The 23,879-nt window shown below is 43.9% G+C and overlaps 3 protein-coding genes across 3 annotated transcripts; 1 reads left to right on the forward strand and 2 right to left on the reverse strand.

Moving 5' to 3' along the window:
- Positions 1–1,576: 1,576 nt before the first annotated feature.
- On the reverse strand, positions 1,577–2,505 carry LOC123430556 (nicotinamidase 2-like). The gene has a single exon (XM_045114416.1). The coding sequence runs from the start codon at positions 2,368–2,370 to the stop codon at positions 1,768–1,770; it is 603 nt and encodes a 200-aa protein (XP_044970351.1). The 5' UTR covers positions 2,371–2,505; the 3' UTR covers positions 1,577–1,767.
- A 6,060-nt stretch (positions 2,506–8,565) lies between these two features.
- LOC123430557 (vicilin-like seed storage protein At2g18540) lies at positions 8,566–9,017 on the reverse strand. The gene has a single exon (XM_045114417.1). The coding sequence runs from the start codon at positions 9,015–9,017 to the stop codon at positions 8,589–8,591; it is 429 nt and encodes a 142-aa protein (XP_044970352.1). The 3' UTR covers positions 8,566–8,588.
- A 4,025-nt stretch (positions 9,018–13,042) lies between these two features.
- LOC123428655 (protein MAO HUZI 4, chloroplastic-like) lies at positions 13,043–15,731 on the forward strand. The gene is given in 6 exon segments (XM_045112851.1): positions 13,043–13,048; positions 14,730–14,823; positions 14,951–15,051; positions 15,147–15,275; positions 15,414–15,502; positions 15,593–15,731. Coding segments are annotated over 6 exon segments (558 nt in total).
- The last annotated feature ends 8,148 nt before the right edge of the window (positions 15,732–23,879 follow it).

The following is a 23,879-nucleotide window of genomic DNA, read 5'->3' on the forward strand; positions in this document are numbered from 1 at the left end:
CCAGCTACGTTCCAAAGTCAATTTGGCAGGTTTACTCTTGGTTGTATGCTTTTTTACCTGGTTTTTGTGATGTATATACCGTTGGCTTAGCTGCAGTTTGCTGGGCTATATGGTTGGCTCGGAATCGGGCTACTTTTGAAAAGAAATGGATCAATACTCCTTTTAAGATTTCACAGTCTGTGCATTTCTTGAATATTGGGCAGGACTGCAAAAACCTATGATGATGGAGGTGGTCAAAAAGGGTGCTGAAATGTTGAAAGAAAATGCATCCCAGATGCTGCTGTTATGTGGGACTCCAAGACCAGGATCTACTGAACAGGCTGCAGAGGAAGAAGGCTGGGAGGAGTGGTAAGTGAAGATGAAGAGGGTGATTCTTGCTGATGGCTCTTGCTGGATATCTGCCGGCATTTCCAAAGACAGTTCTTTTGGCTTTTGCTGAGTGCATTTAGTCTAGGGTCTTATTCTGTTCTGTGCTCTTTTGTGAGCCTGGTCTATATGTGATTGTATGGAGTTTCGGTAGTGGCACTGTCATTTGGTAGCCTAGCTTTTGGTTCTGCGCAATGGCTGATGATACGAGGTTTTCGCCCCACAGTTTATCGTTCCTGATGACAGGCGTAAACGGTGGGTTTCATGGTATTGTCACGAGCCCGCTTCATTCCCTTTCCTTCTCTTTCTGGTTCTGTTTCTAAAACTTTGTATTTCCGTTATGAAAGTAATAGAAAGGGGAGGAGCCCGTTTCGAAAAAAGAAAAAAAAAAGTAATACCTGTGAACTCATCAGCATTACACCTATAAAATATACAGTATAATAGTATATATCTGGTCAGCCCTTAATCTAGTAATGTGCATTGTGAGTTTATGAGCTGGATTTCCCTCCATAAGACAACATTAGGGAAATAAAACTTATGGATGCGGCGGTAAAACCAATCTGAATTAACCAAAGACAGTGGTTCTTCTGAAATGCGTTAACTCGTCTGCATTGTGTAATTTTAGTTTCATCAACTGCAGATTGTGATATATGGCTTGTTCTCACAGTTTCAATGGTGATGAAATGATGGCTTAAGTTTATATTAATATTGTTGCCTTTCTGCCTAACATATAAACCCCAGCCATGCTGAATACTCGATGACTAGATCACCATTTTTTAGTCACCCTATCTTCCTATGTACTCCCTCCGTTCCTAAATATAAGTCTTTGTAGAGATTTCACTAGTTGGCTACATACGGATGTATATAGACATATTTTAGAGTGTATATTTAATCATTTTGCTTCGTATGTAGACATATAGTAAAATCGCTTAAAAGACTTATATTTAGGAACGGAGGGAGTAATTCTGTTGATGTAAGACATACTGTAACTTATATGACTCAGCCTTTGTTGTTTTGCACACACCCAGAAGTAATCAACATGACAATATCTAGATTTGCCATCCTCTGAAATGGAAATCATGAGCCATATTTATGAACTCAGCTCTTAGTTTTGAACCAGGTCAGTCGTCACCAGACGGCGCGTTTGCACTGGACAGAATGAGTGCGCTGAAGTAAGCCACTGTTTTCAGGTTTTCATGCTGGTCTAGTGATACTTGTTATTAGTCTGAATTTATGTTCTCGTATAGGTGTGAAGTCAAACTGATTGTGTGGGAGCTGAATAGCTCAACACTTGTTTCACTGCAATTGACATGATCATCTCTATGCTGGCCTTGTGGTAATCGTGAACAATATATGTGCAAGGCCAAAGCCAGAGCCAAGGAAATAAAACGAGAACGGACTTCACTTGCCCTTCCGGAATGCCGCGTCCAGCCGGTTGCAGTCGACGATGTACGCGAAGCCGTAGGCCATGTTGGCGAGGGTGGCCTCGTGCAGGTCGCGGCTGGCCGTGGCCGTGGCGTCGGCCGAGAAAAACACCCGGAAGCCCCTCACGAACGCGTCCCGCGCGGTGGTCTCGCAGCACAGGTTGGTCATCACGCCGGCCACGATCACCTCCTCGACGCCCATCCCGCGGAGCGCCTCCTCGAGCCCCGTGCCGGCGAACGCGCTGTACGTGCCCTTCTCCACCACGAGGTCACCCTCGGCGCGGCCGGCCCCGGGGAGCAGCTCGGCGGCCGGCTTCCCGGCGTCGATGCGGTCGCCGGCCCACCACTCGGCTAGCGGGCGGCTCCGGGGCTCCGCGTCCACGTGGCGGGTGTAGACGACCGGCATGCCGGCGCCGCGGCAGAGCGCCACGGTGGCGGCGATGGCCGGCATGGCCGGCGCGGCCAGCGACGCGAAGTGGCCCTGCACGTCGATGACCAGGAGCGCCGCCTCGCGCGGGTTGGGGTCGCGGCGGCGCGTCTCGTGCCTGGTGTACGAGGAAGCTCCGGCGGGGGGCGGCATGGTACGTACGTGGGCGTGGTGGGCGGTGGGATGCTGCGCGCGATCGGCTTAGAAGATCACGAGAGCTTTGGGGCGGTGAGCGGTGAGGCTGCGCTGCGCACGCGGTGGACACGGAAGGTGAGAAATGGAGGCTTCGGTTCGGGACACGGAAAACGTGTCCAAGTTGCGGACATTCAGGTCGAAGGCTGCAGATCCTTCTACCGGGCTGCTCGATCGAGGATGATGACGCAGGGACGCAGTGTCGATACGACGCCGCATCGGAGCTGAACAAAGGGATGTGGTAACAGCAAAATTGATAAAAATAACTCATGGGAAAGAACTCATAGAGTGATCCCTCGGAGAAAATATGTCACCTCGCTGACCCTTTTGTGTGTCGTCCGACACCTAGGCGCCACACTACACCGTGTGACGTTTAGCGGTTCGGCGCCACACCCCCCGACCACCTGGCAGAGAGAGCCCACCCCCCAGGCCGTGTGACGCCTAAGCCTCAGGCGTCACACATTGTAATTTGTGGCGCCGAACGCTTAGGCGTCACACATTGACTTATACAGCCACGGGTCAACCCACCCCCTCCCCATTCCCCTCCCTCATTCAAACAGAAACAGGAACGACGGCGGCTGGCTCTCATCCAATCCCTAATCCCCTCCCCCATCTCCTTCAGATCTAGTGATTTCTTTCTTGGATTGATCCCCCAAGGTTGGCTACTAGGTAATCTCTTTCGTTTCCCATCCTTCTATCCAAGTGGAATAGGTTTTTGTTGAGTAGATTGATTTGAGTAGTTAGGATATGAGTTCTTAGGATTTGAGTAGTTAGGATATGAGTTCTTAGGATTTGAGTAGTTAGGATATGAGTTCTTAGGATTTGAGTAGTTAGGATATGAGTAGATTCATATTAGTAGTTAGTATTAATAGTTAGTATATGACTAGATTGATACGAGTAGTTAGGATATGAGTTCTTAGGATTTTAGTAGTTAGGATATGAGTAGATTCATATGAGTTCTTAGGATTTGAGTAGTTATGATATGAGTAGATTCATATGAGTTCTTAGGATTTGAGTAGTTAGGATATGAGTAGATTCTTATGAGTTCTTAGAATTTGAATAATATGTAGATGAGTGGATTAGTAGATGAGTATTTTTTGTGATTTGTGGGATGGTGTGGCTTCTGAATGATGTTTATGACGTTGACCACCGGGTCTATTTCATGTCGGAGAAGAAAATGGTAAGTAGATCATATGATAAAAAATAATGTATTTAATAAGCACTTGAAAATGTAATGATATCACTTACTCCAATCTGTTTGCAGGAGCTTACGCCCTTGAAGATCCGGTCTCACGGGGCATCGTCTGTAATGCAGTACGATGAGCGCTACACCCCATACACCGAGATGATAGGACTCCTTCCATTCATTCGGCTTGTGAGTCGGTCAACGCCCAACCTAAACGCTGCGACAGTCACAGCACTTATTGATCGTTGGAGGCCGGAGACACATAGTTTTCACCTCCGGACCGGAGAGATGACAGTTACTCTTCAAGATGTTTCCATGATCACCGCACTTCCGATCGAGGGGAAGCCTCTTTGTATGGGTACTGATTCCGAGAGATGGCGGCAACAAATGAAGGCCCTTATTGGTATGTCGCCGCAGGAGCCGGAGGTAGAAGATGGAGGGAAGAAAGATAGAGACCCGGCCGACGCTCCTTTCACTTGGATTGCCGCGAACTTTGCTCATTGTCCTGAGGACACAGATAACGAGGTGATCCAGAGGTATGCTCGCGTGTACATGTGGTACGTCATCTCTAGGACTATCTTTGCTGACGGCACTGGCAAGAATGCTCCATGGATGTGGCTGAAGGCGTTGACTGTTTTCGACAACAAGTTCAGTTGGGGCTCGGCCGCACTGTCTTACTTGTATCCGCAGGTAATAAATTGTTAATAGTAAGTACTCTCTGTTATCTTTTTCTGCTGAACTGATGCATGTTTGTTGTTACTTGTAGTTGGACGATGCTTGTCGCAGGACCACAAAGGACGGTGGAGTTGGTGGTTATATGCTCCTACTTTCAGTATGGAGCTGGGAACGCCTACCTGTTGGACGCCCTAAAAGCTCAAAGTGGAATACCTGGGATGACCACGGCAACCCTGTACGACTTCCTACATGGGCTTACAAGTGGGACTTGGTATCAGAGGTGGCAAGCGAAGTGAACCTATTGTACAAGCAATACACCAACGAGATGGATTCGCTTACCCCCGAGCAGGTAAGATGGTTTCAGAGTTGACTTCCAGCTTTTATGTTGTGAGTAAAATAAATTATGCCTTTTATGTTGTGTTGTAGGTGGAATGGCAGCCATATGGTGCCGGGCCAAACTTTGGTGATGCACACACGTTCGAGCTCAATCCACTATGCCTGCAGGAAAAACATCTTTGGCTAATGCGTTGTCCCCTTATATGCAATTGGGCGATTGAGTTTCATCTCCCGCATCGTGTGATGCATCAATTTGGGTTGTTTCATCCACACCCGCCGGAGTGGGTGGACACAGACACACAGCTTCACAGGTAACAAAATCATGCACAATAAAGAAGTACTGATGGGTTTTGTTTTTAGTGTTGAGCGAGCTACTGACGGGTTTTGTTAAAAGCAGGTTGGATAGGAGGAGGCAGCGAAAGATCAAGGATTGGCATAAGCATCATAAGAACTATGTCATTATGTTCGAGCAAAGTGTGCACGCAGCTTCGAGTGCGCAACGAACCCAGCACCGCCAGCATTGTCCGCTTGCGTTCAACAACTACCTAAGATGGTTTCAGGAGAGTACTCGTGTCGAGATTTGTTCGCCGGCTTACGAGGAGGACATATTGGAAGAACCCACTAAGTACGATGCACTTGCCCATGGCGATTACAACAAGTTAATTCACGAAGGGTACCAAACTTCCTTCGCCCCTGTCCTGAACTTTGTGGTAAGTGTGCTCACCTATGTTAAGTATGAATGCTAGTACACCTATTCACTTGCATGTCATTGTCTTGTGATCATAGCGCAAAGAGGTCAAGAAACAAGCTGATGAGTCCGAAGATATTCTAGAGAAGACACCTGGAGGAAAAAAGGGAGAATCTGCACTTCGTCTTTTCATAAAAGGTGTTGTGCCATTATTATTATTTTTCCCACGAATGGAACATACGGTACCTTATATATGTCATTTATATTTGAATCTAACAGGAACAGGGCAAGAAGTTGCGGCGCCTATCCAACATTTTAGGTTGCCGTGACCCTGAATATGTTTCACCTTCGAGATCCGGTTCATCCCAAAGAAATACTCTAGACGATTCAGCTTCTTCGGGCGCTCGTATGGACGATGATGGACGATGGTGACATTACCTCGGCAGCTAATACCCAAAGAAATACTGTAGAGGATGATGTTGACACTCCTGAGGTATGACATAGTCATAAAACATTGTGCACTTTCAACCTTCAACTTTCAACTTTCAACCTTCATATGTATTAGGTTGCGGACGGGATGACGTTGAAGGCTTTCCAACGCTCTGCTTACATGTTGAAGCCTAGGAAGGAATTTAGGCGGTACTCACCGGATGATTATGCGAAAGGAAAGAACCCGTTCGCCGGGGGCTCTCGTTTGTCAAGGATGAGAAGCATGGACGATGAGGATGACGATGACGATGACGATGAGTCGGATGACCCGGAGCAATTTGTAGTTTCGAGAAGAAAGAAGCTAGTTTCTAAGAGGGGACGAGGCGCCAAGATGTGAACCGGAGCCATTCGGAGTTTTCAATCATTTGCACTTGTTGGTGTTGCACTTGTGTTGTGAACCATTTTACTTTTGTTGTGAACCATTTGGAGTTGTGAACCATTTACTTGGTGTTGCACTTGTGTTGTGAACCATTAGGGGTTGTGAACTTGTGTTGTTGGTGTTGCACTTGTGAACAATCACTTGCACTTGTTGGTGTTGCACTTGTGTTGTTGGTGTTGCACATATGTTTTAAATTTCTGTCTAAATATATGCTGTCAAAATGTTGTATTGGTGTCAAAATTCAGCTTCGAGCAGGTTTTCACATGTGTGGCGCCTAAGCCTTAGGCGCCACACATGTGCAACGCCTAAGCCTTGGGCGACACACATGTGCAACGCCCAAGGCTTAGGCGCCACACATGTGAAAACCTGCTGGAACATTTGAGCACACTCTTTCCCGCCACCTTTCCCTCCTCCGTTCCCCCCAAATTTTGAGCACACCCTTTCCCGCCACCTTTCCCTCCTCCGTTCCCGCCAATATTTCCACGTCTTCTTTCCCGCCACCTTTCCCTCCTCCGTCTTCTTTCCACGTCTTGTTTCCCGCCAATATTTCCACGTCTTATTTCCCGCCACCTTTCCCTCCTTCGTTCCCACCAATATTTGGACGTCTCCTTTCCCGCCACCTTTCCCTCCTCCGTTCCCGCCAAATTTTCTACGTCTCCTTTCCGGTCTATAAAAGGAGGCATTGGACTGCCTTCCTCCGTCATCCAGCCTCACTTGAGAACACTACCACCGCTTTAGTCAATATGAGTTTGCCTTGCTCGGATCAAAGCATCAGGCCTAAGAAAATGAAGAGTGCGAGTTTGCCTCGGGGGGTGGAAGCAGTTCGATGTTGGTGCGGTGATCTCTGCAAGGTGAAGGAGGTGGAAGATTTTTCAGATTGGTTGGGCATGGAGTTTTTCATGTGCGCCAATTATGAATCTGATCCACCCGAATCTATTTCTGCGTACATCAGGCCTCCGGTATGCTCAAGTCATCCAGATTATTGTTTACTTGATATTATTGTTTACTTGAATCTGATCCATCCAGTAGTCTCCTCCTCCTCTCTGCATGTACTATCGTTGGATTGACACGGAAATGCCGGACTAGGCGGTGATCGAGATTCGTGAAAGAGGTCGCCGTGCATGGGCTAGCTGGGACTTGGAAGAGCGCCGCGAGAAGGCTGAAGCAGAGGAGAAAGCAGCGCAGAAGAAAGAGTGGGAAGAGTACTGTGTGGAGCAGAGGGCTTTTCTTGATGAGATGATAAGGAAAAACCAAGAAGAGAAACTACAGCTGGAGGAGGTTTACAGACAGCGGGAACAGGCCCGTGAAGCTGAGAGGGAGAGAAAGAGAGAAAGATCTCGTGCGGCCAAGGCAACAGAAGAAGCCAGTGATGGAAAAGGAAAATATCCACGTTGGACTCAGTAGATTTTACGAAGTTGTATGAGCAAGTTGTATCTTAATTTCAGCAAGTTGTATCTTCATTTCAGCAAGTTGTATCAGCAAGTTGTATCTTAATTTCACCAAGTTGTATCTTAATTTCAGCAAGTTGTATCAGCAAGTTGTATCTTACTTTGTTTGTAATCTTAAGATAGCTCAACCAAAATAATGTGTGTGAGTCATGGCAAAGCACTTGAGAAGACTAAGATAAGGATGAGCATTACTCATCAACATAGTCTTGATGAAATGAGAAACAAAGTGCAAGACATATCCTCATCAACATAGTCTTGATGAAATGAGAAACATAGTCTTGATGAAATGAGAAACAAAGTGAAACTAAGATAAGGATGATAATTACTCATCAAAAGAGTAGCCAAGTTCTCTGTTGGCCTCTGTTTCACTTGTGTGGCGCCTAAGCCTTAGGCGCCACACATGTGAAACAGAGTAACAGAAAGTCCACATTTGAGATGCCAGTAGGTTTTCACATGTGTGGCGCCTAAGCCTTAGGCGCCACACATGTGAAAACCTACTGGCATCTCGAATGTGGACTTCCTGTTACTCAGTTTCACATGTGTGGTGCCTAAGCCTTAGGCGCCACACATGTGAAAACCTACTGGCATCTCAGATGTGGACTTTCTGTTACTCTGTTTCACATGTGTGGTGCCTAAGGCTTAGGCGCCACACATGTGCAACGCCCAAGGCTTAGGCGCCACACATTCTGGCATGCTGAAAACTGCAACACATAGTGCTTGAGGAGTTCAAATATACATCACAAATATACTGGAGTTCAAACATACAACACAATAATACTGGAGTTAAAACATACAACACAAAGAGGGTCGAGTTCAAACATACATAGGGTTCTTAAAGAACATACGTCCAAAAGTGCATACATAGTGGAGTTTCATAGTAAGAAAGCACGCAAGCGAACAAGGTTCAACAACACATAGGGTTCAACAGCACATAGCGTTCGAAGACGAAAGCGCGCATGAGAATAGAAGCATCCGGCTCTATTGGGTCGAGCAAGGCCCCTTTCCCTTCTTCTTCTTCCTCTCTTCTTCCTCTTCCTCTTCCCTTTTGCGCATTTTTGAAGCCTCTTCCTTAACCCTCTCCGTGAAGCGTTGATGCTCCCGCTCTCTCTTTGCTGCGCCCTCTGCCATCATCTTCTTAAAGTTAGCTTCATATTCTTTTTTACGTTTCTCTGGCGTCTTCCTGTCATTCTCCTTTATCCTAGCCTCATATCTCATGCGCTGAAGTTCCATTTGCCACTGCTCATCCATCCTTGCCTTATGCTCCTCATCCTTCTTCTTTCGCGCTTCGGCTGCATCCTCCTCTCTCAACTTCTTTGCAGCCCTCTCCATCAACCGCTGCTCCTCACTGGCTGCATCCTTCTCCTCCCCCCACTCCGCTTTTGCCTTGTTGGGTTGAGAAGCGGCCATACCTACAAAACAGGCATCAAAGCTCATAGTTAGTAAAATAACACACAAAGGAGCATGAAAAACAACATGATAAAGATAAGTCAAATATGTGACATACGGAAATGGTCCTCGTAGGTATCCACGCATACCAATCCTAGTAAGTCCACCACCTATCCCACCACTGCCTCTAGCACCACCACCACCTATCCCACCCCTGCCTCTAGCACCACCACGACCTATCCCACCCCTGCCTCTAGCACCACCCCTGCCTCTAGCACCACCACTGCCTCTAGCACCACGTCCTCTAGTAAGCCCAAGTCGGCTAGGAACATGTTGAGTAGGAACTTGTTGGGTTGTGCTTGCTTGACCCGTGCCTTGTCGGCTCATGCTTCCTTGACCTGTCCCTTGTTGGCTTGAACTTGGTTGGCTATGACTTGGTTGGCTAGGACTTGGTTGGCTAGGACTTGGTTGGCTAGAACTTGGTTGGCTAGGAATTGGTTGGCTTGACCTGGAATCATTGTTTTTTGACTTCTTCTTTCGCTTCGTACACCTTCTTGTGATGTGCCCTGTTACACCGCATTCTCCACAATGTGATCTCTTAGTAGGCTCTTGGAATTGGTTGTTCCCCATTTCTCTGCCACCACCATGGCCCCATCCATCCACGTCTCCTCTAAAACGCTTTGTTTTTCGTCTTCCCAGTTTCACAACCTTCCACTCTGGGTCGGGCCATAGTTGTACTCCATGATACTCCGGCCATTGTGATTGGTCAAAGTATGGTTCAAATCTAGGAGCCCATGTATGCTTCATGGTCATGATCGAGAACTCGGACTCCCTCACGGTTAGTAGATGGTTGACGTCCACATTCCTACTGCGAGCTGCCGTGTACAAATGCGAGCATGCGAGATGAAGCAACCTTGGCCTGCCACAAGAGCAATCACACAAGGATAAAGATACCTTGAACGCCTTGTTTCCGTGTTGCTAGTCATCGTTTGTCGTTCCTCCGGGCTCATTCACTTGGTATGTCCAATCCTCGTTGTTGTACAGGGTAGCCGTTTGGAGTCAGCCTTCCGTGATTGAAATACCATCCATTTGTCAACCTTTGGTGGAAACTGGTACTTGTACTTTTTCTTGTTCTCTCCCGCAATCTGATCATCTGTTTCTTGCGAGTACTTTAGAAAGTATGCTCTCAACTTGTCGAATGTGTATTGAACTATTGTCGTCACCGGCAACGCACGGACACCCTTTAGCACCCGGTTGAAGCATTCTTCCATGTTACTTGTCATTTGACCATATCTTCGGCAATCTTCGTCATAAGCTCGTGCCCACTTGGCCCGAAGTTCAATGTACCTGTTGAGAAACTCAAGCCCACGTGCATCAATTTTTTTGTTTACAAGCAAAGCGTTGTACAATCTTGTAAATCGTTTGCCCGAAAATGCTTGACAACAATCTTGAAGATCATCCGCCAACTCCTTGCTACCACATGCCCGGTAGAAGTTTGCATAGAAATGCCTCATGCACCATCGATGATGCAAAGGAGCATGGTCGGGAATGACAATGTCAACCGCGTTAAGTATGCCTTGATGGCGATCCGATATGACACATATTTCCCTCTCAAACGGTAATACTTTGGTTCTCAAAATATGCAAGAACCATTCCCAGTTAACATTGTTCTCTGCCTCAACCAAAGCAAAAGCCAAAGGCATCAACCGGTTATTGACATCACTTGCTATTGCAACCAACAAAGTGCCCTTGAATTGTCCGGTCAAAAATGTGCCATCGATGGAGATGACAGGACGACAGTGCTGAAAAGCCCTCACACATTGCTCAAATGCCCAAAATGCACGGCCAAATACGCGGACCCTATTTACATTGAGAATCCTTGTTTTCTCCCCATACGGCTCGACCACATGAACCATCCCGGGTTAGTGTGCGCAATAGATCCCAACAACCTAGGTATGCGGTTGTATGCTTGCTCCCAATCACCATACAACATCTTGAATGCTGCTTGCTTTGCTTTCCATGCCTTACCATATTTCACCTCGTAGTGAAAGAGGGCTTTCACAAGGTCTTGTACGCTTTTTATGCTCATTGTAGGAAGAGAGGAGATGGAGTTGGAAAGCCTATAAGCGATGAACTCGGAGGTGAGTTGTCTATGGCTTTGCGACGAAAGGGCACCATCAACCCTGTTGCCTCGACACATGTGAGGCATACAACTCACAATGTTCTATCCTGGCCCTCCTTTCCATGGTCTTGCACGGACAATCCAAGGACACCCTCTATCCTCACATGCAACCGTGTAACGCAGCTTCATGTTTGAATGAACAACTTTGTGTGGCCTATAATGCGTAACAGAATATTCATCCAACCACATCTTCAGTTCAAAGAATGTTTCGAACTTTGACCCCGGCAAAATAATATTCTTCCCATGTGTGTCCCGATGAGCAGGTGGCTTAACTCCAAACAATATGCCTTCGCCTCCGTCAACCACGGCTTCATCCGCAAGGCTAAGATCCTCGAACAATGGTGTCCGGTGATCACGCTTTAATACCTTCGTGAAAGCTTCAGCCTCCTTTGCCGTGAACCCTTCCTCATCAACTTCTTCATCGGGACCCTCATCGTCAGACTCAGAGGGATAGCCACGTGAGTACGGAATAGAATGGTCCATTGTCTCTTGCAAATTATATTTGTCCAAATCACCAAGATTGTTGTCATGAAGAACATTACCATCATTCTCATCATCATCGTGCTCATCATTAGCCTCTACCAATGGTTCATGTTCAATGTTGACCTCTTTGTTGGCCTCATCGACACAAGAAAGAGGTTCAATGTTGGCCCCTTCGTTGAAGGGTGCAGGAATAGCTTCAACAATCAAAGAGGCAACCCGGTTCAAATCCAACAAGTTAGGAACATTTGTTTTGATGGCAAATAACTCTAGAGCCTTGTCTAGTGATTCGGCCACCGTATCCTTGTATGCAAGCCAACGTTGCTCGGAGTTGACACGCATGGTCTTCCAACGAATGTGCATTCCGAATCTCACATTATGCCTACCATCAAACTCCACTACATCACTAGGGTCCATCCAGTTCAAATCCTTTCGGACTTGTTCCAACAATTCACCATAGCTAGGACACAAATCAAACACCATGTCAAGCTCATCCGGGTCCGGATCAATATTGCCTTTTAAAAAGGCATCCTTGTCCACGTGATGAACATAAACACATGTTCTTCCCATCCCTAAACAACAAAACATATAACTTTTTTATAAGCAATCATACAACTACAATATCTACTTACTAACTTCCAAACAACCATAACCCTAACACCATCATAAAACTAACACAACCAAACATCCCTAACCCTAGCCTAACCATAGCCTAACCCTAAAACAACCATAATGCAAACATACAAACAACCCTAATCCTAACACCATCATACCCCTTATCATAACATACAAACAAATACAACAATATCATATACATCCCACATTTCATGAAAAATTAGGGTTTCCTCAAATTTGCAAAAAAAGACCACAAGATATTTTTCTTTGGATGAGAATGAGGGGAGAGGTGGGGATTACCTTAGGGGAGTGATTGGACAACAAATGCTCGGTCCAAACCTTCAAATTTGATGATTTGGAGAAGGATTTGAAGAGGGGCCCGTGGCTGGGAGAGGGGGCTGAGGGAGGGGAATGAGGAGGGGTGGGGAGGGGGCTGGCCCGTGCCTGTTTAAGTCAATGTGTGGCGCCTAAGCGTTCGGCGCCACACATTACAATGTGTGACGCCTGAGGCTTAGGCGTCACACGGCCTGGGGGATGGGCCCTCTCTGCTAGGTGGTCGGGGGGGTGGCGCCGAACAGCTAGGCGTCACATAGCGTAGTGTGGCGCCTAGGTGTCGGGCGCCACATAAAAGGGTCAGCCGGGTGACAAATTTTCCCCGAGGGGTCACTCTATGAGTTCTTTTCCCGTGGGGGTCATTTTTGTCAATTTTGCCTCTGGTAACAGCCAGCTTCATGACAACGCCGGTATAATTTATTTACTTTTGGCGAGAATGCCGGTATAACTTCACACAGTTAAGATATTTATATTGAAACGGAGGGAGTGTAAACATTTATATGACAGCTTTATCTCAAACCTGTCACGTAGTCTAGAGAATATAGTGAAAAATAATGTCCATTTTTAGTCTTGTATTTAAGAACTATATACACCAAAATATATGCTGAGACAAATTGGTGTTAAGAGATGCTTTCTTAATTAACAGAAGACAAGTTTTTTTATAACTAAGCCGTTGGCAATGGGGTATGCATATTCTAGTTGATCAACATTAATATTGCCCGACATAGCTAAATAATAAAATGTACTTCTTGTGTTCAGAAATGTAATACTCCGTTCCTAAATATAAGTCTATTAAGAGATTTCAGTAGATGACTACATAGCAAAATGAATGAATAAATATTCTAGAGTATGTCTAGATACATTCGTATGTAATCCTCTAGTAGAATCTCTAGAAAGACTTATATTTAGGAATGAAGGAAGTATGTTTTAGTTATTTCAATATAGACAACATACAAGGTGAAATGAGTAAACAAACACACATATATATATATAGGGTCGCGCCCAGGGTGAGGAATAGTTATTCTTCATCCCCCTTTATTTCAACATCAATGCACCGTAATTTTACGTTCCGCAAATTTTATCTTATTTCATACATAAAAAGAGATCGTAAGAAAATTTATAATCACTGTAAAAAATATTTTTGCTACGTAAAATTACGAATGTAAAAACATAGCGAAAGCTATACATAAAATGCAATTTTTCTAATTTTATGGCCCATATTTTTGTTTTCTTATGTCAAATTTTACATAGTGGAACAATATGAATGTAACTATTTGTATTAGAAATGTAATTTATTTATGAAACAATCGTAAGATTACCTGGGTGGAAAATAACTTATTTTGCACCTTGGATGATGAATAGTATTACTATATAGGACAAATTTTATCTACCACCAGTGATAGTTACCACCACTTGCGTTTTGTATGTTGTATGGAGTATGTATCAAATTGGAGAGTATTTATGCGTAGTATGTAGTATATAACCATGTTTAGGTAGTATATATACTGTTTTTTTGGTAGTATGTATCATATTTTGTGTATGCTCTTTTTTACATACAAATATATATGTATTTCACAAATATAATAAAAACTATGGGTCAACTTGTAATTTTTTCATGTAACTCACTTTGAAAAATCTTCTACATAGTATATGAACATAATTAAAATGATAAATTAGTATATATACTCCCGCATGGTAGTATACTGAACATGTGGGGTAACTATCCCTGGGTGATAGGATGTATTATATATATATATATATATCCTTAATAATAAAGCAAATACGGTTTCTGGTCGTCCGTCGTGGCATTTTTGCAAAAAAGCCCCTATGTTTTCAGTTAATCAATCCGCAGTCCTTTCTTAAGTGAGGAAAACGTTTCACTTTTATGAATAAGACCCTACGTTTTCCGAGGCGAGGAGGCATGGCGGCAGCAGACGGCGCGCTCGCCAGATCCAATCGGCGGCGACGCGACGGCTGGGCGCGGGGGCTTCGGCTCGGCATTTCTGGCCGGGGGAACGGGCGGCGCGGCGAGGGGGAAAGCCGGGGGCGCTGCTGGCGGTCACGCAGACGACGACGCCGCGCGTGGCCGCCCTCTCCTCCAGCAGTTCCACGCGTGCTCCTAGGGCGCGCCGCTCCCTCTCCGGCCGGAGCTCGTCGCGGTCCCTCCTCGACCCGGCGCCGCCCGCTGCAGGGCGCCTCTGCTCCGGCCTCGTGCATGTACGCACCCGCTCCACACTTCTCCCTCTCTTTTCTTTCACCAAGGGTTGACAATTACAGCAGTAGCCGGTCGAGCGGGCGGTCGCGACCACCATGGTTGGATTGACTGAACTCTTGCTTCCGGCAGGGTTGTCGACGTCCCAGATCGCCAGCTCCGCCTTCACCCTGGGCACCGTCACCGTGCTCCCCCTCTACACGCTCATGATCGCTGCCCCCAACGCCAACATCGTAAGCCCATCATTGCTTCCGCAACATTCAGTGAGTATTCACCCACTACACGCAGCGGCCGGACTCATGTCTTCTTCTTTGTGCTGCTGCCGCAGACTAAGCGCACAGTGGGGAGCACCGCCCCCTACGTGACCCTCGGCTTCCTCTACGCCTACCTGCTCCACCTCTCCTGGACACCCGACACCATCCGCGCCATGTTTGCCAGTAAGTACTAGCTCCCGTAGGTCACCATTCCTCACGCTCTCTGAATGTCCAATACTTGCAGCAATACTAAAAACGAGTACTAGCATTGTGCAGTGTATGAATGTTCTTGTGTCGTGGCAAAATGTGTAACATGTTTTGTTCCTCCATCTCCCGTGTAGTTGCCTGGCATTGTGAGGATGTTTGCGAGCAAGATGACCGTCGCCTCCGCCTGGATCCACCTCCTTGCCGTCGACCTCTTAGCCGCAAGGTCAGTTGGCCAAAAAATTTGTTCGCTTTTAGGTGTATGTGATTGTAAGGAGTTGATGCTTGTTTGTGTCTTTCCTTGCTGGTGGTGCAGACAGGTGTACCATGATGGCATCAAGAACAACATCGAGACCAGGCATTCGGTTGCCATGTGCCTGCTCTTCCGCCCCATCGGGATAGCCACTCACGCGCTCACTAAGGTACTGGCGGGTTCGACAGGTCGATCGCACTGACGACAACCACCGATTGCGTGTAGGCATGCTCACCTTGTTTAGATGGCTCAGATCGTGAGATTCAGATATATGAATAAAATTGATTTGATGCACCATTTGTCCCATATAGATTTTAGATTGATTATTTGGCCTGAGAAACTGAATCTACTTGCAATCATGGGTTGCTCGTAGAAGGTTAGGACAGCTGATTTGTATGCTATCTGATTCCTGTTACCAAGAAATGTACAACTAATTTTATCAGGTCTCAAATGAATAACGACACAAATGTAAAGGAACCAAGGATGTGAGAAAACAAAACATTGCTTTGAACTGTACACCTGTGCATTGGGTTATTATTGTTCAAGCAAATATACTACTCCCTCCGTTCCATAGCGTAGTCATATATATTTTCTGGATAGTCAAACTTTACAAACTTTGATCAAGTTTTTAGAGAAAGTTATTTATTACCTACAATGCCAAATATATACAATATGAAAGTAAACCTTATGATGTATGTAATGACATTTATTTGGTATTCTGGATGTATATATGTTTTTCTCTACAAACTTTGTCAAAGTGTGTAAAATTTGGCTTTTCAAACAGTCTTATACACACTACAATGTGCAACGGAGGGAGTAGTATATTCTGGAACTTTACAACAGTTGAATTTCTGAATGGTGTCCCAAGGTTGTGTGATTCTTATTACAGATTATCTATTGAAGCGGTAATTGATCAAATTGACGTGGTGCGGTAGCTACAATAATACCTTCCAGTCATTAGTATATCTATGTTTGCACAAGTATAGCTATTTTATATACAAAATACAAAATTCATGATGCAAAAATAGACAATCAAACCCGGTGCAACGCACGGGCATTTTTACTAATATATATATATATATATATATATATATATATATATATATATATATATATATATATATATATATATATAAACTCTATTCATCACCCAATGTGCAGAATAGTTTATTATTCACCCGAGGTAATATTACGATCAATTTACAAATAAATTACATTTGAAATACAAATATTTACATTTATATTGAATCACTACGTAAAATTTGACAAAAGATAAACAAAAATATAGGTCACAAGATAAATTTTTTTTGAGTTTATTGTATTTTTTACACTATTTTGTATGGTCGTAATTTTACGTGACATAAAATATTTTTACATTGATTATATTTTTTTACGGTCTCTTTTTACATATAAAATAAGACAAAATTTACGGAACGTAAAATCACGGTGCATTGATGTTAAAATAATTGATGTTAAAATAGAAAGGGATGAAGAATAACTATTCCTCTACCAGGGTGACGAATAGCGCGACCCTATATATATATTAGAGAGAGAGAGAAACTCTATTTATCACCCAGGGTGTAGAATAATTTATTCTTCACCCGAGATAATCTTACGATCAATTTAAAAATAATTACATTTGGAATACAAATAGTTACATTTATATTGAATCACTACGTAAAATTTGACAAAAGAAAAACAATAATACAGGTCACAAGATCAGAAAAAATTGAATTTATTGTATTTTTTGCACTATTTTTTTATGTTCGTAATTTTACGTGACATACAATATTTTTATGCTAATTATATTTTTTTACGGTCTCTTTTTACATATAAAATAAGGCAAAATTTACGGAACGTAAAATTACGATGCATTGATGTTGAAATAGAGAGGGGTGAAGAATAACTATTCCTCACACAGGGTGACGAATAGCGCGACCATTAGAAACTCTATTCATCACCCAGGATGCAGATTAAATTATTCCTCACCCGAGGTAATTTTACTATCATTTCATAAATAAGTTAAATTTAAAATGAAAATAGATACATTTATATTGATTCACTACGAAAAATTTGACATAAGAAAACAAAAATATAGGTCATAAGACCAGAAAAATCACATTTTATGTATAATTGACACTATGTTTTTATGTTTGTAATTTTACGTGATATAAAATATTTTTTACGGTGACTATGTATTTTTTTTACAGTCTCTTTTTACGTATGAGATAAGGTTAAAATTTCAGAAATGTAAAATTACAATGTATTGATGTGAAAATAGAGGAGAGTGAAGAATAACTATTCCTCATCCAGGGTGATAAATTGTTTTCATGGCATTAGAAAAAACAACAAGCTTTGCCCCTCCATCTCGGAGTTGGCTTCGTAGCACCATGGATGGCTAACTCCAATAAAATCAAAAATTAATTTATTAAAATAGTAATAATATTTGTTCACTTGTAGCAAATATATGAACCCATATTGTATTTGAGGTGACCCATAGGATTATTATTTTCTGGTAACATGCGTTACTCATGCTCCTGCCTCCATATGACACCATGTCTCTCTAGCGAGTCTTCACACCTCGAGCCCTCTTCCTAATCTGGAGGGGTGTTTTGGCTTCCGAACAGTTCCACGAAAAAAGTTGTAATTTTTTTTGAATGTCCGTGTTAGTGTGAAAAGCATGCTTGACATTTTTTTATAGAAATTGGAGCAGTAGTATTTTGTCGGTGAAAATAACAAATTTAGAGTAACATTTTGGGGTAATATTTGGTGTTTAAATTTGTTGTTTTTGCACAGGTCAAAATATTTAGCCATTTTGCCTAAAAAATTGCAGATAGCATTAGAATGTGACTATAAGTGCATACGATTTTTGTTGGAATTCTTTTGATATTTCATAAATTATTTTTCACGAGCAGAGCAAATGCTTTCGAAAGTCAAATTGGATTTCCCGTCTTTCGTCTCCTTTTCTCTCTGCCATGTTCTTGCATTCATTGTCGTTGTCACTTCTTCGATTTACCCTCATACTGCAACCTTCTCATACTTTGGATCATTCATCGCAGTTCCCTTTTAAGAAGAAAACATAAGTAACATTGTTAAGTAACATGATTGTTTAGCAAACACGATATAGACTAGGTTTTTGTTCTAACTTGTCTTGTACAAGGGGCGATGTACGCTTACGAGCATATTACTGGAATCACCCAAAACGGTTAACTGAAAATAAAAGAAAGAATATCTGACAATGGTAACATTTACTTTTACAAGTCCTTAAAAATAGTTTTTCAAGTACATATGAAAGAAATCGAGGTTATTGTTTTTAGCCCATGCACCTGGTAACTCGTCACCTAAGTTTTATTGTCCTAAATAAGTGTCATACAGGGGAAATATAATAGCAACCAGTTTGTGCATAATGAAATAAATATGTGGTTCCACTAAAAAACTCGATCGTGTGGACCCCCCCCCCCCCCCCCCTCTCACATAATGACGAAATGGCCATCAAAGACAAGGAGAATCCACAAAAACATGCAAGAAAAATGGAGCTTCTCCTCTCGGCTAATGGCTAGGGTTCCATTTGTATCCTTTAGGTCAAGATTCGTAAATTGACGCTTGCCTCACCCGAGACACACACAACAATGGTTACCCTTTTCCTACATGGTAGTTCGCCAACGGGCCTGATCCAATCCAATTAAGATTCATGTAGAAAATTGGTTTTGTGAAGCTTATATAAGCTTTTGGGCAGTTTTTTTCTTTTGTTTTAACATGACGATTTTTCTTTATACCTTTTCTATCCATCTCTCGCATACTATAGGTGTTTTTCTTTCTACCTTTTCCTTTTTTGTATTTTTTCTTAAATTCGTGATTTTCAAAATTAATCTAGATTTCAAATTTTTATGAGTTTTTTTAAACATGTGGATATTTTTTTCAATTCTTAAACATCTGTTTTAAGTTTGAGAACATTTGAAAAAAATTGAACATTATTTAAGTTCTGAAGCATTTTTATTTTTTCAAAAGAATAGTTCTTACAATACTTGGTTTTTGGAAACACCAGTTGAAAAATATCAGCCCAACATACATACACAAAACAACCCACTAAGTCGGTTAGCCTAAGAAAAGAGGGGTAAGCCATCCATTAAGATACCTAGACCTCTCACTAGGAGTCAAAAAGATAAAATCTTTACCTAATAATAAAGAGGCTATCGCTTCCGTCGGAAAACCCATCAAGGTGATTTTATAAAAAAGCCCTTACTGTTTATGACATTAAACTCGTAGTATATATTAATTTTTTTAAAAAATACTCATATCTTTTAAACCGTAACTCCAAATTTAACATATTATACATGGAATTTGATTAGAAAAATATGTAGAATTTAAATATGATATTATTTTATCTGTTAAACGTTTAATAAAAATATTATCTAGGGTGCAATCTTAATAAATAAGTCATTATTCGTCTTTCTTTCATACCGGTACTCATCCGGGTTGGGGATGAACACGTCAACAAAATCAGGATTAGAGATGAAACTGAAGGTCACTTGACTGATTCTTTGTACGTATTAAATCTACATGCAAGCCGTGTTAAAATAGAAGACCTGTGAAATTTTGAACTGCATTTTTGTAGGATAAGACCATCTTTATTTGTATCGTAACTATAAATTCTCAAATTATAGACATTTTTTATAAATTAAGAGCGTGTGCCGTGTGGTCCTTTTGCTAGTCCTTACTAATCATGTTGTTGGTAACTCTTCCCAGACTCCTGGCAGGGTTACGAGGGCAAGAAAAGAAAACAATGTTCCAAATGAGAAGTCTCATTTGGAACCGCACAGGGGTGGGCAAGAAAGGTATGGCCACCCGCCTCTATGATTTGATCAGTGATCATACCCTAGACTTCCTTGGTCTTCAAGAAACTATGAAAAAACATCTGCCTCCTAAGTTCTTTCGTAGGTTTGACTCGTTTGACCGTTTTAAGTGGGAAAGGACTCCTTCTAATGGCACATCCGGAGGGATCCTATGCGGTCTTAAGAAAGGTAGTCTGGAAATTGTTTCTAGTAAAAAAAAGGGAAATACATCCTGCAAATTTTTGTCCATGATGTTAAAAAGAAAACTGATTGGGATTTTCTGGTTGCTTATGGTTCTCCTCACAAGGAGTTGAAGGAGGAATTCCTTGTTGAAATGACTTCCTTCTGTGGTAGTGTGAATGGTCCCTACAAGATCGGTGGGTGGGGTGGGGGTGGGGGGGGGGGGTAATATCCTGAGACATAGTGAAGAGAAAATAAAAAGGTTCATTATCATAAATCTTATGAGCTGTTTAATTCTACCATAAAAAAATTTCGGTATCACAGATGTGCATATCAATGGAGGCAAATTCACATGGACTAATGATCAGGCCCTTCCCACTCTTGAAAAACTGGACCGTGTCCTTATTAGCGATGACTGAAAAAACTTATTCCCCTTAGTATTTGTTAGAAAACTAGTCACAAAGATTTCTCATCATAACCCACTGATCAAGACCTTGGGGGATGTCGTGGTTTTGTCATGGCAGATGTCCTCGTGAAAGGACTTAGTGATGAGGTCATCGCAGCTATGTGGCGACTCAAAGGGGTTGATCGGGAACGAGAGACGAGTTTACCCAGGTGCGGCCCCTCCGATGGAGGTAAAAGCCTACGTCCTGCTTTGTGTATATTGATGAGGACATCGATTACAAGGGAGCGGATTCGCTTGACCTAGCTATCGATGGATTGTAACTTAACCCTATTGACCTCAGGGGCTCGCCTTTATATACACGTCGAGACCCAGGGTTTACAAGAGTCCGGGTTGTGTTATAATTAGTCACCCGACATGTCTCTAACTCGCCTTGCCACCTAAGAAAGTCAACTCCTAGCGACTCTCCACCTCATGAGTCATCAGTCGCCGTCTTCATGTCTTGGGCCGCCTGTCGGCTTACTCTGTAAGCCGCCTTGTAACTCTTGTTCCAAGAACGCCAAGGCCCATCTTGAGTGTAGACTTTAAGCCTCCATGATATTACCCGGCCTAGTAGGGCGGGTTATATCCCCAAGAGGGGATGATGAGAGAACTACCCCTAAAGCTTGTGAGTTTCGTTTGGAACTCTCCTGGCTCAAAAATGAGGAATTTCTAGGATTGCTTAAGGGTATCCGAAGTAGAAAGGTGAATGCTATAGACCCTACTGATGTTCTCAACATCAAATTGAAAAGATTCCAATCATATTTCAAAGGGTGGGGATGAAACAAATATGGCCATGAAAAAGGGAGAAGGGAAGAGCTCCATTTGGAGTTGTCCATCCTGGAAGAGTTGGAAAAAGAAGGCCCCCTGTCCCCCAAGCTTTATATTCATAAGATTGGTGTTGACCTTGAATTACATGAGGTGTTGGTGAACGAAGAGTTATACTGACTACAACAATACAACGAGAGGTGGCTACTAAAGGGTGACCGTAATACGGATTACTTTCATAAAATTGCTAATGGTCGCAAGAGGAAAAATACTATCCATGCCTTACAATGCGGGGATGTAAGATAGAGGGTACAGGTAATCTTCTAACCCATACTATGGAGTTTTACAAAGACCACTTTGGGCCTGCCCCTGGTAATCTATTCACTTAGATCCAAATACCTGGGGGTAATGTGTGACAGCCCGAGACCGACGCCCAGAAGATTCCCCCTTTTATTTTCGTTTCCGTCGTGTGATTAGTTTTATTTGTTGCATCGTCATTTAGTTTGCATCGTCGCAACATGCATGGCATCTTGCATCGTCTGTCACGTGTGGTTTTGACTGTTGTGCTTAGAGTGATCACCGAGTCGTAGTGCGATACTAGCTCCCCCCTCTCCCCTCTTAATTTCGTTTTTGCGGTTTGCCAAAGTTTCCGTTTTAACCCCTATTTAAAAAAGTCTCGTCTCTTTTAAATCCTTTTATTAAATGTGGGGGCAACCCCTAGGGTTTGCTTTATTTTTACCTTTTGTTGTTTTTTAAAACTAGAGACCCTTTTATTTATAAAATGGGTTTATTTTATCCTTTTGTTAAACAGGGTTTTGTTTTATTCTTTAAGAAAGGTTTTATTTTTTATTCATTTAAAAAAATACCCAATCTATTTTATAGTTGGGGTATATATATATTTTTTAAATGGAGTCAAAAGGCATTTTTTATTTTGTTAAAACCCTTTTTCTTTTGTGTTTATTTTCTTATTTAAAAAAAGGCAAAAGGGAGAGAGGGAGAGACCCCAGCCCCTGCCCGAGCTGGCCCAGGCCCACCAGGGCCGTGTTGCCCTAGCGAGGAGGGATCCTCCTGATCCCTCTCGTCCTCCTAGCGCCGTGAGCTGCCGCGCTGCTCGTCCCGATTCCCTGCCCGATCCCCTCCAGCCCCCCTTGATCCCGCGCGCCGCCCTCGCCCCCGAGTTCCCCGCGTGCTCGCCCTCGCCCTCGCAAACTCGCCGCCCCGGTCGCAGCCTCCCTGCCCGACCTCGTCGGCCTCCCGGGCGCCGCCTCGCCGCCAGCCCCGCGCGCCAGCAGGAGACCTGCCATCGCCCGCGCCTCCCCGTCGCCGCACCGGCCTCAGCTGGTCGCCTCCGTGCGCTGTGCCGCCCCCTAGCTCGCCGGCACGCCAGGGCCCCTCAGCCTCGCCCTCGCCATGGCCGCGCTGCCGCCTCCAGCAGTCCCCGTCGCCCTGGCCTCTCTCCTCCTCGCCATGGCCGCCCGATGCTCCGCTGCAAAGCCTGCACGGTCCCGACCTCCTCCATTCCCGTGCTCGCTTGAGGTGTTGCAGCGCATGCTCGCGTTGCATGTGCTTGCTGGTTGTTGTGATGCTGTTGCTGCTGCAGGAGCCAAGCCGCCGTTCCCCTGCCTCCTGCTTGCCGTGTGTTGCATCGCTGCTTGCTCTTGCTGCTGCTGCCAATGCCTTGCCGTTGCTATTCTGTTGTGCTGCCGACTTGTTGCTGCTGCCTGTAGGTATCTAGCTGTTGGCGTTGCCGTTCCTGCCACTGCTTGCATGTGCAGCCGTGTCGTGTCGTTGTTCCTTTGCTAGATAGCTGCTGTAGTAGCTTAGTGCTGTTGCTTGTGCCGATCTCTTGCAGCTTGCGTGCATGCCTTGCTGATGCACGTTGCTGCTGCCTTGCTTGCCCTGTCGATGCATGTTTTGCTAGCTACTGCTTTGCTAGCTTGCTGTTTGCCTTGCATGCTTGGCTAGTTTCTTAGCTCGGTTGCTAGCTTGCTGCTGCTAGGTTAGTTGCTGCTTGTAGTTTGCTGCTAAATGGCTTAGTGCTATTAGCTGTTAGCTGCTGCTGTAGTTTGCATGCTTGCTAGCTCGCTAGTTGCCGTAGCTTACATGCTAGTAGATGTCGTTGCTTGTT

This window comes from Hordeum vulgare, chromosome 2H (genome assembly GCF_904849725.1).
Source record: "Hordeum vulgare subsp. vulgare chromosome 2H, MorexV3_pseudomolecules_assembly, whole genome shotgun sequence".
NCBI lineage: Eukaryota > Viridiplantae > Streptophyta > Magnoliopsida > Poales > Poaceae > Hordeum > Hordeum vulgare.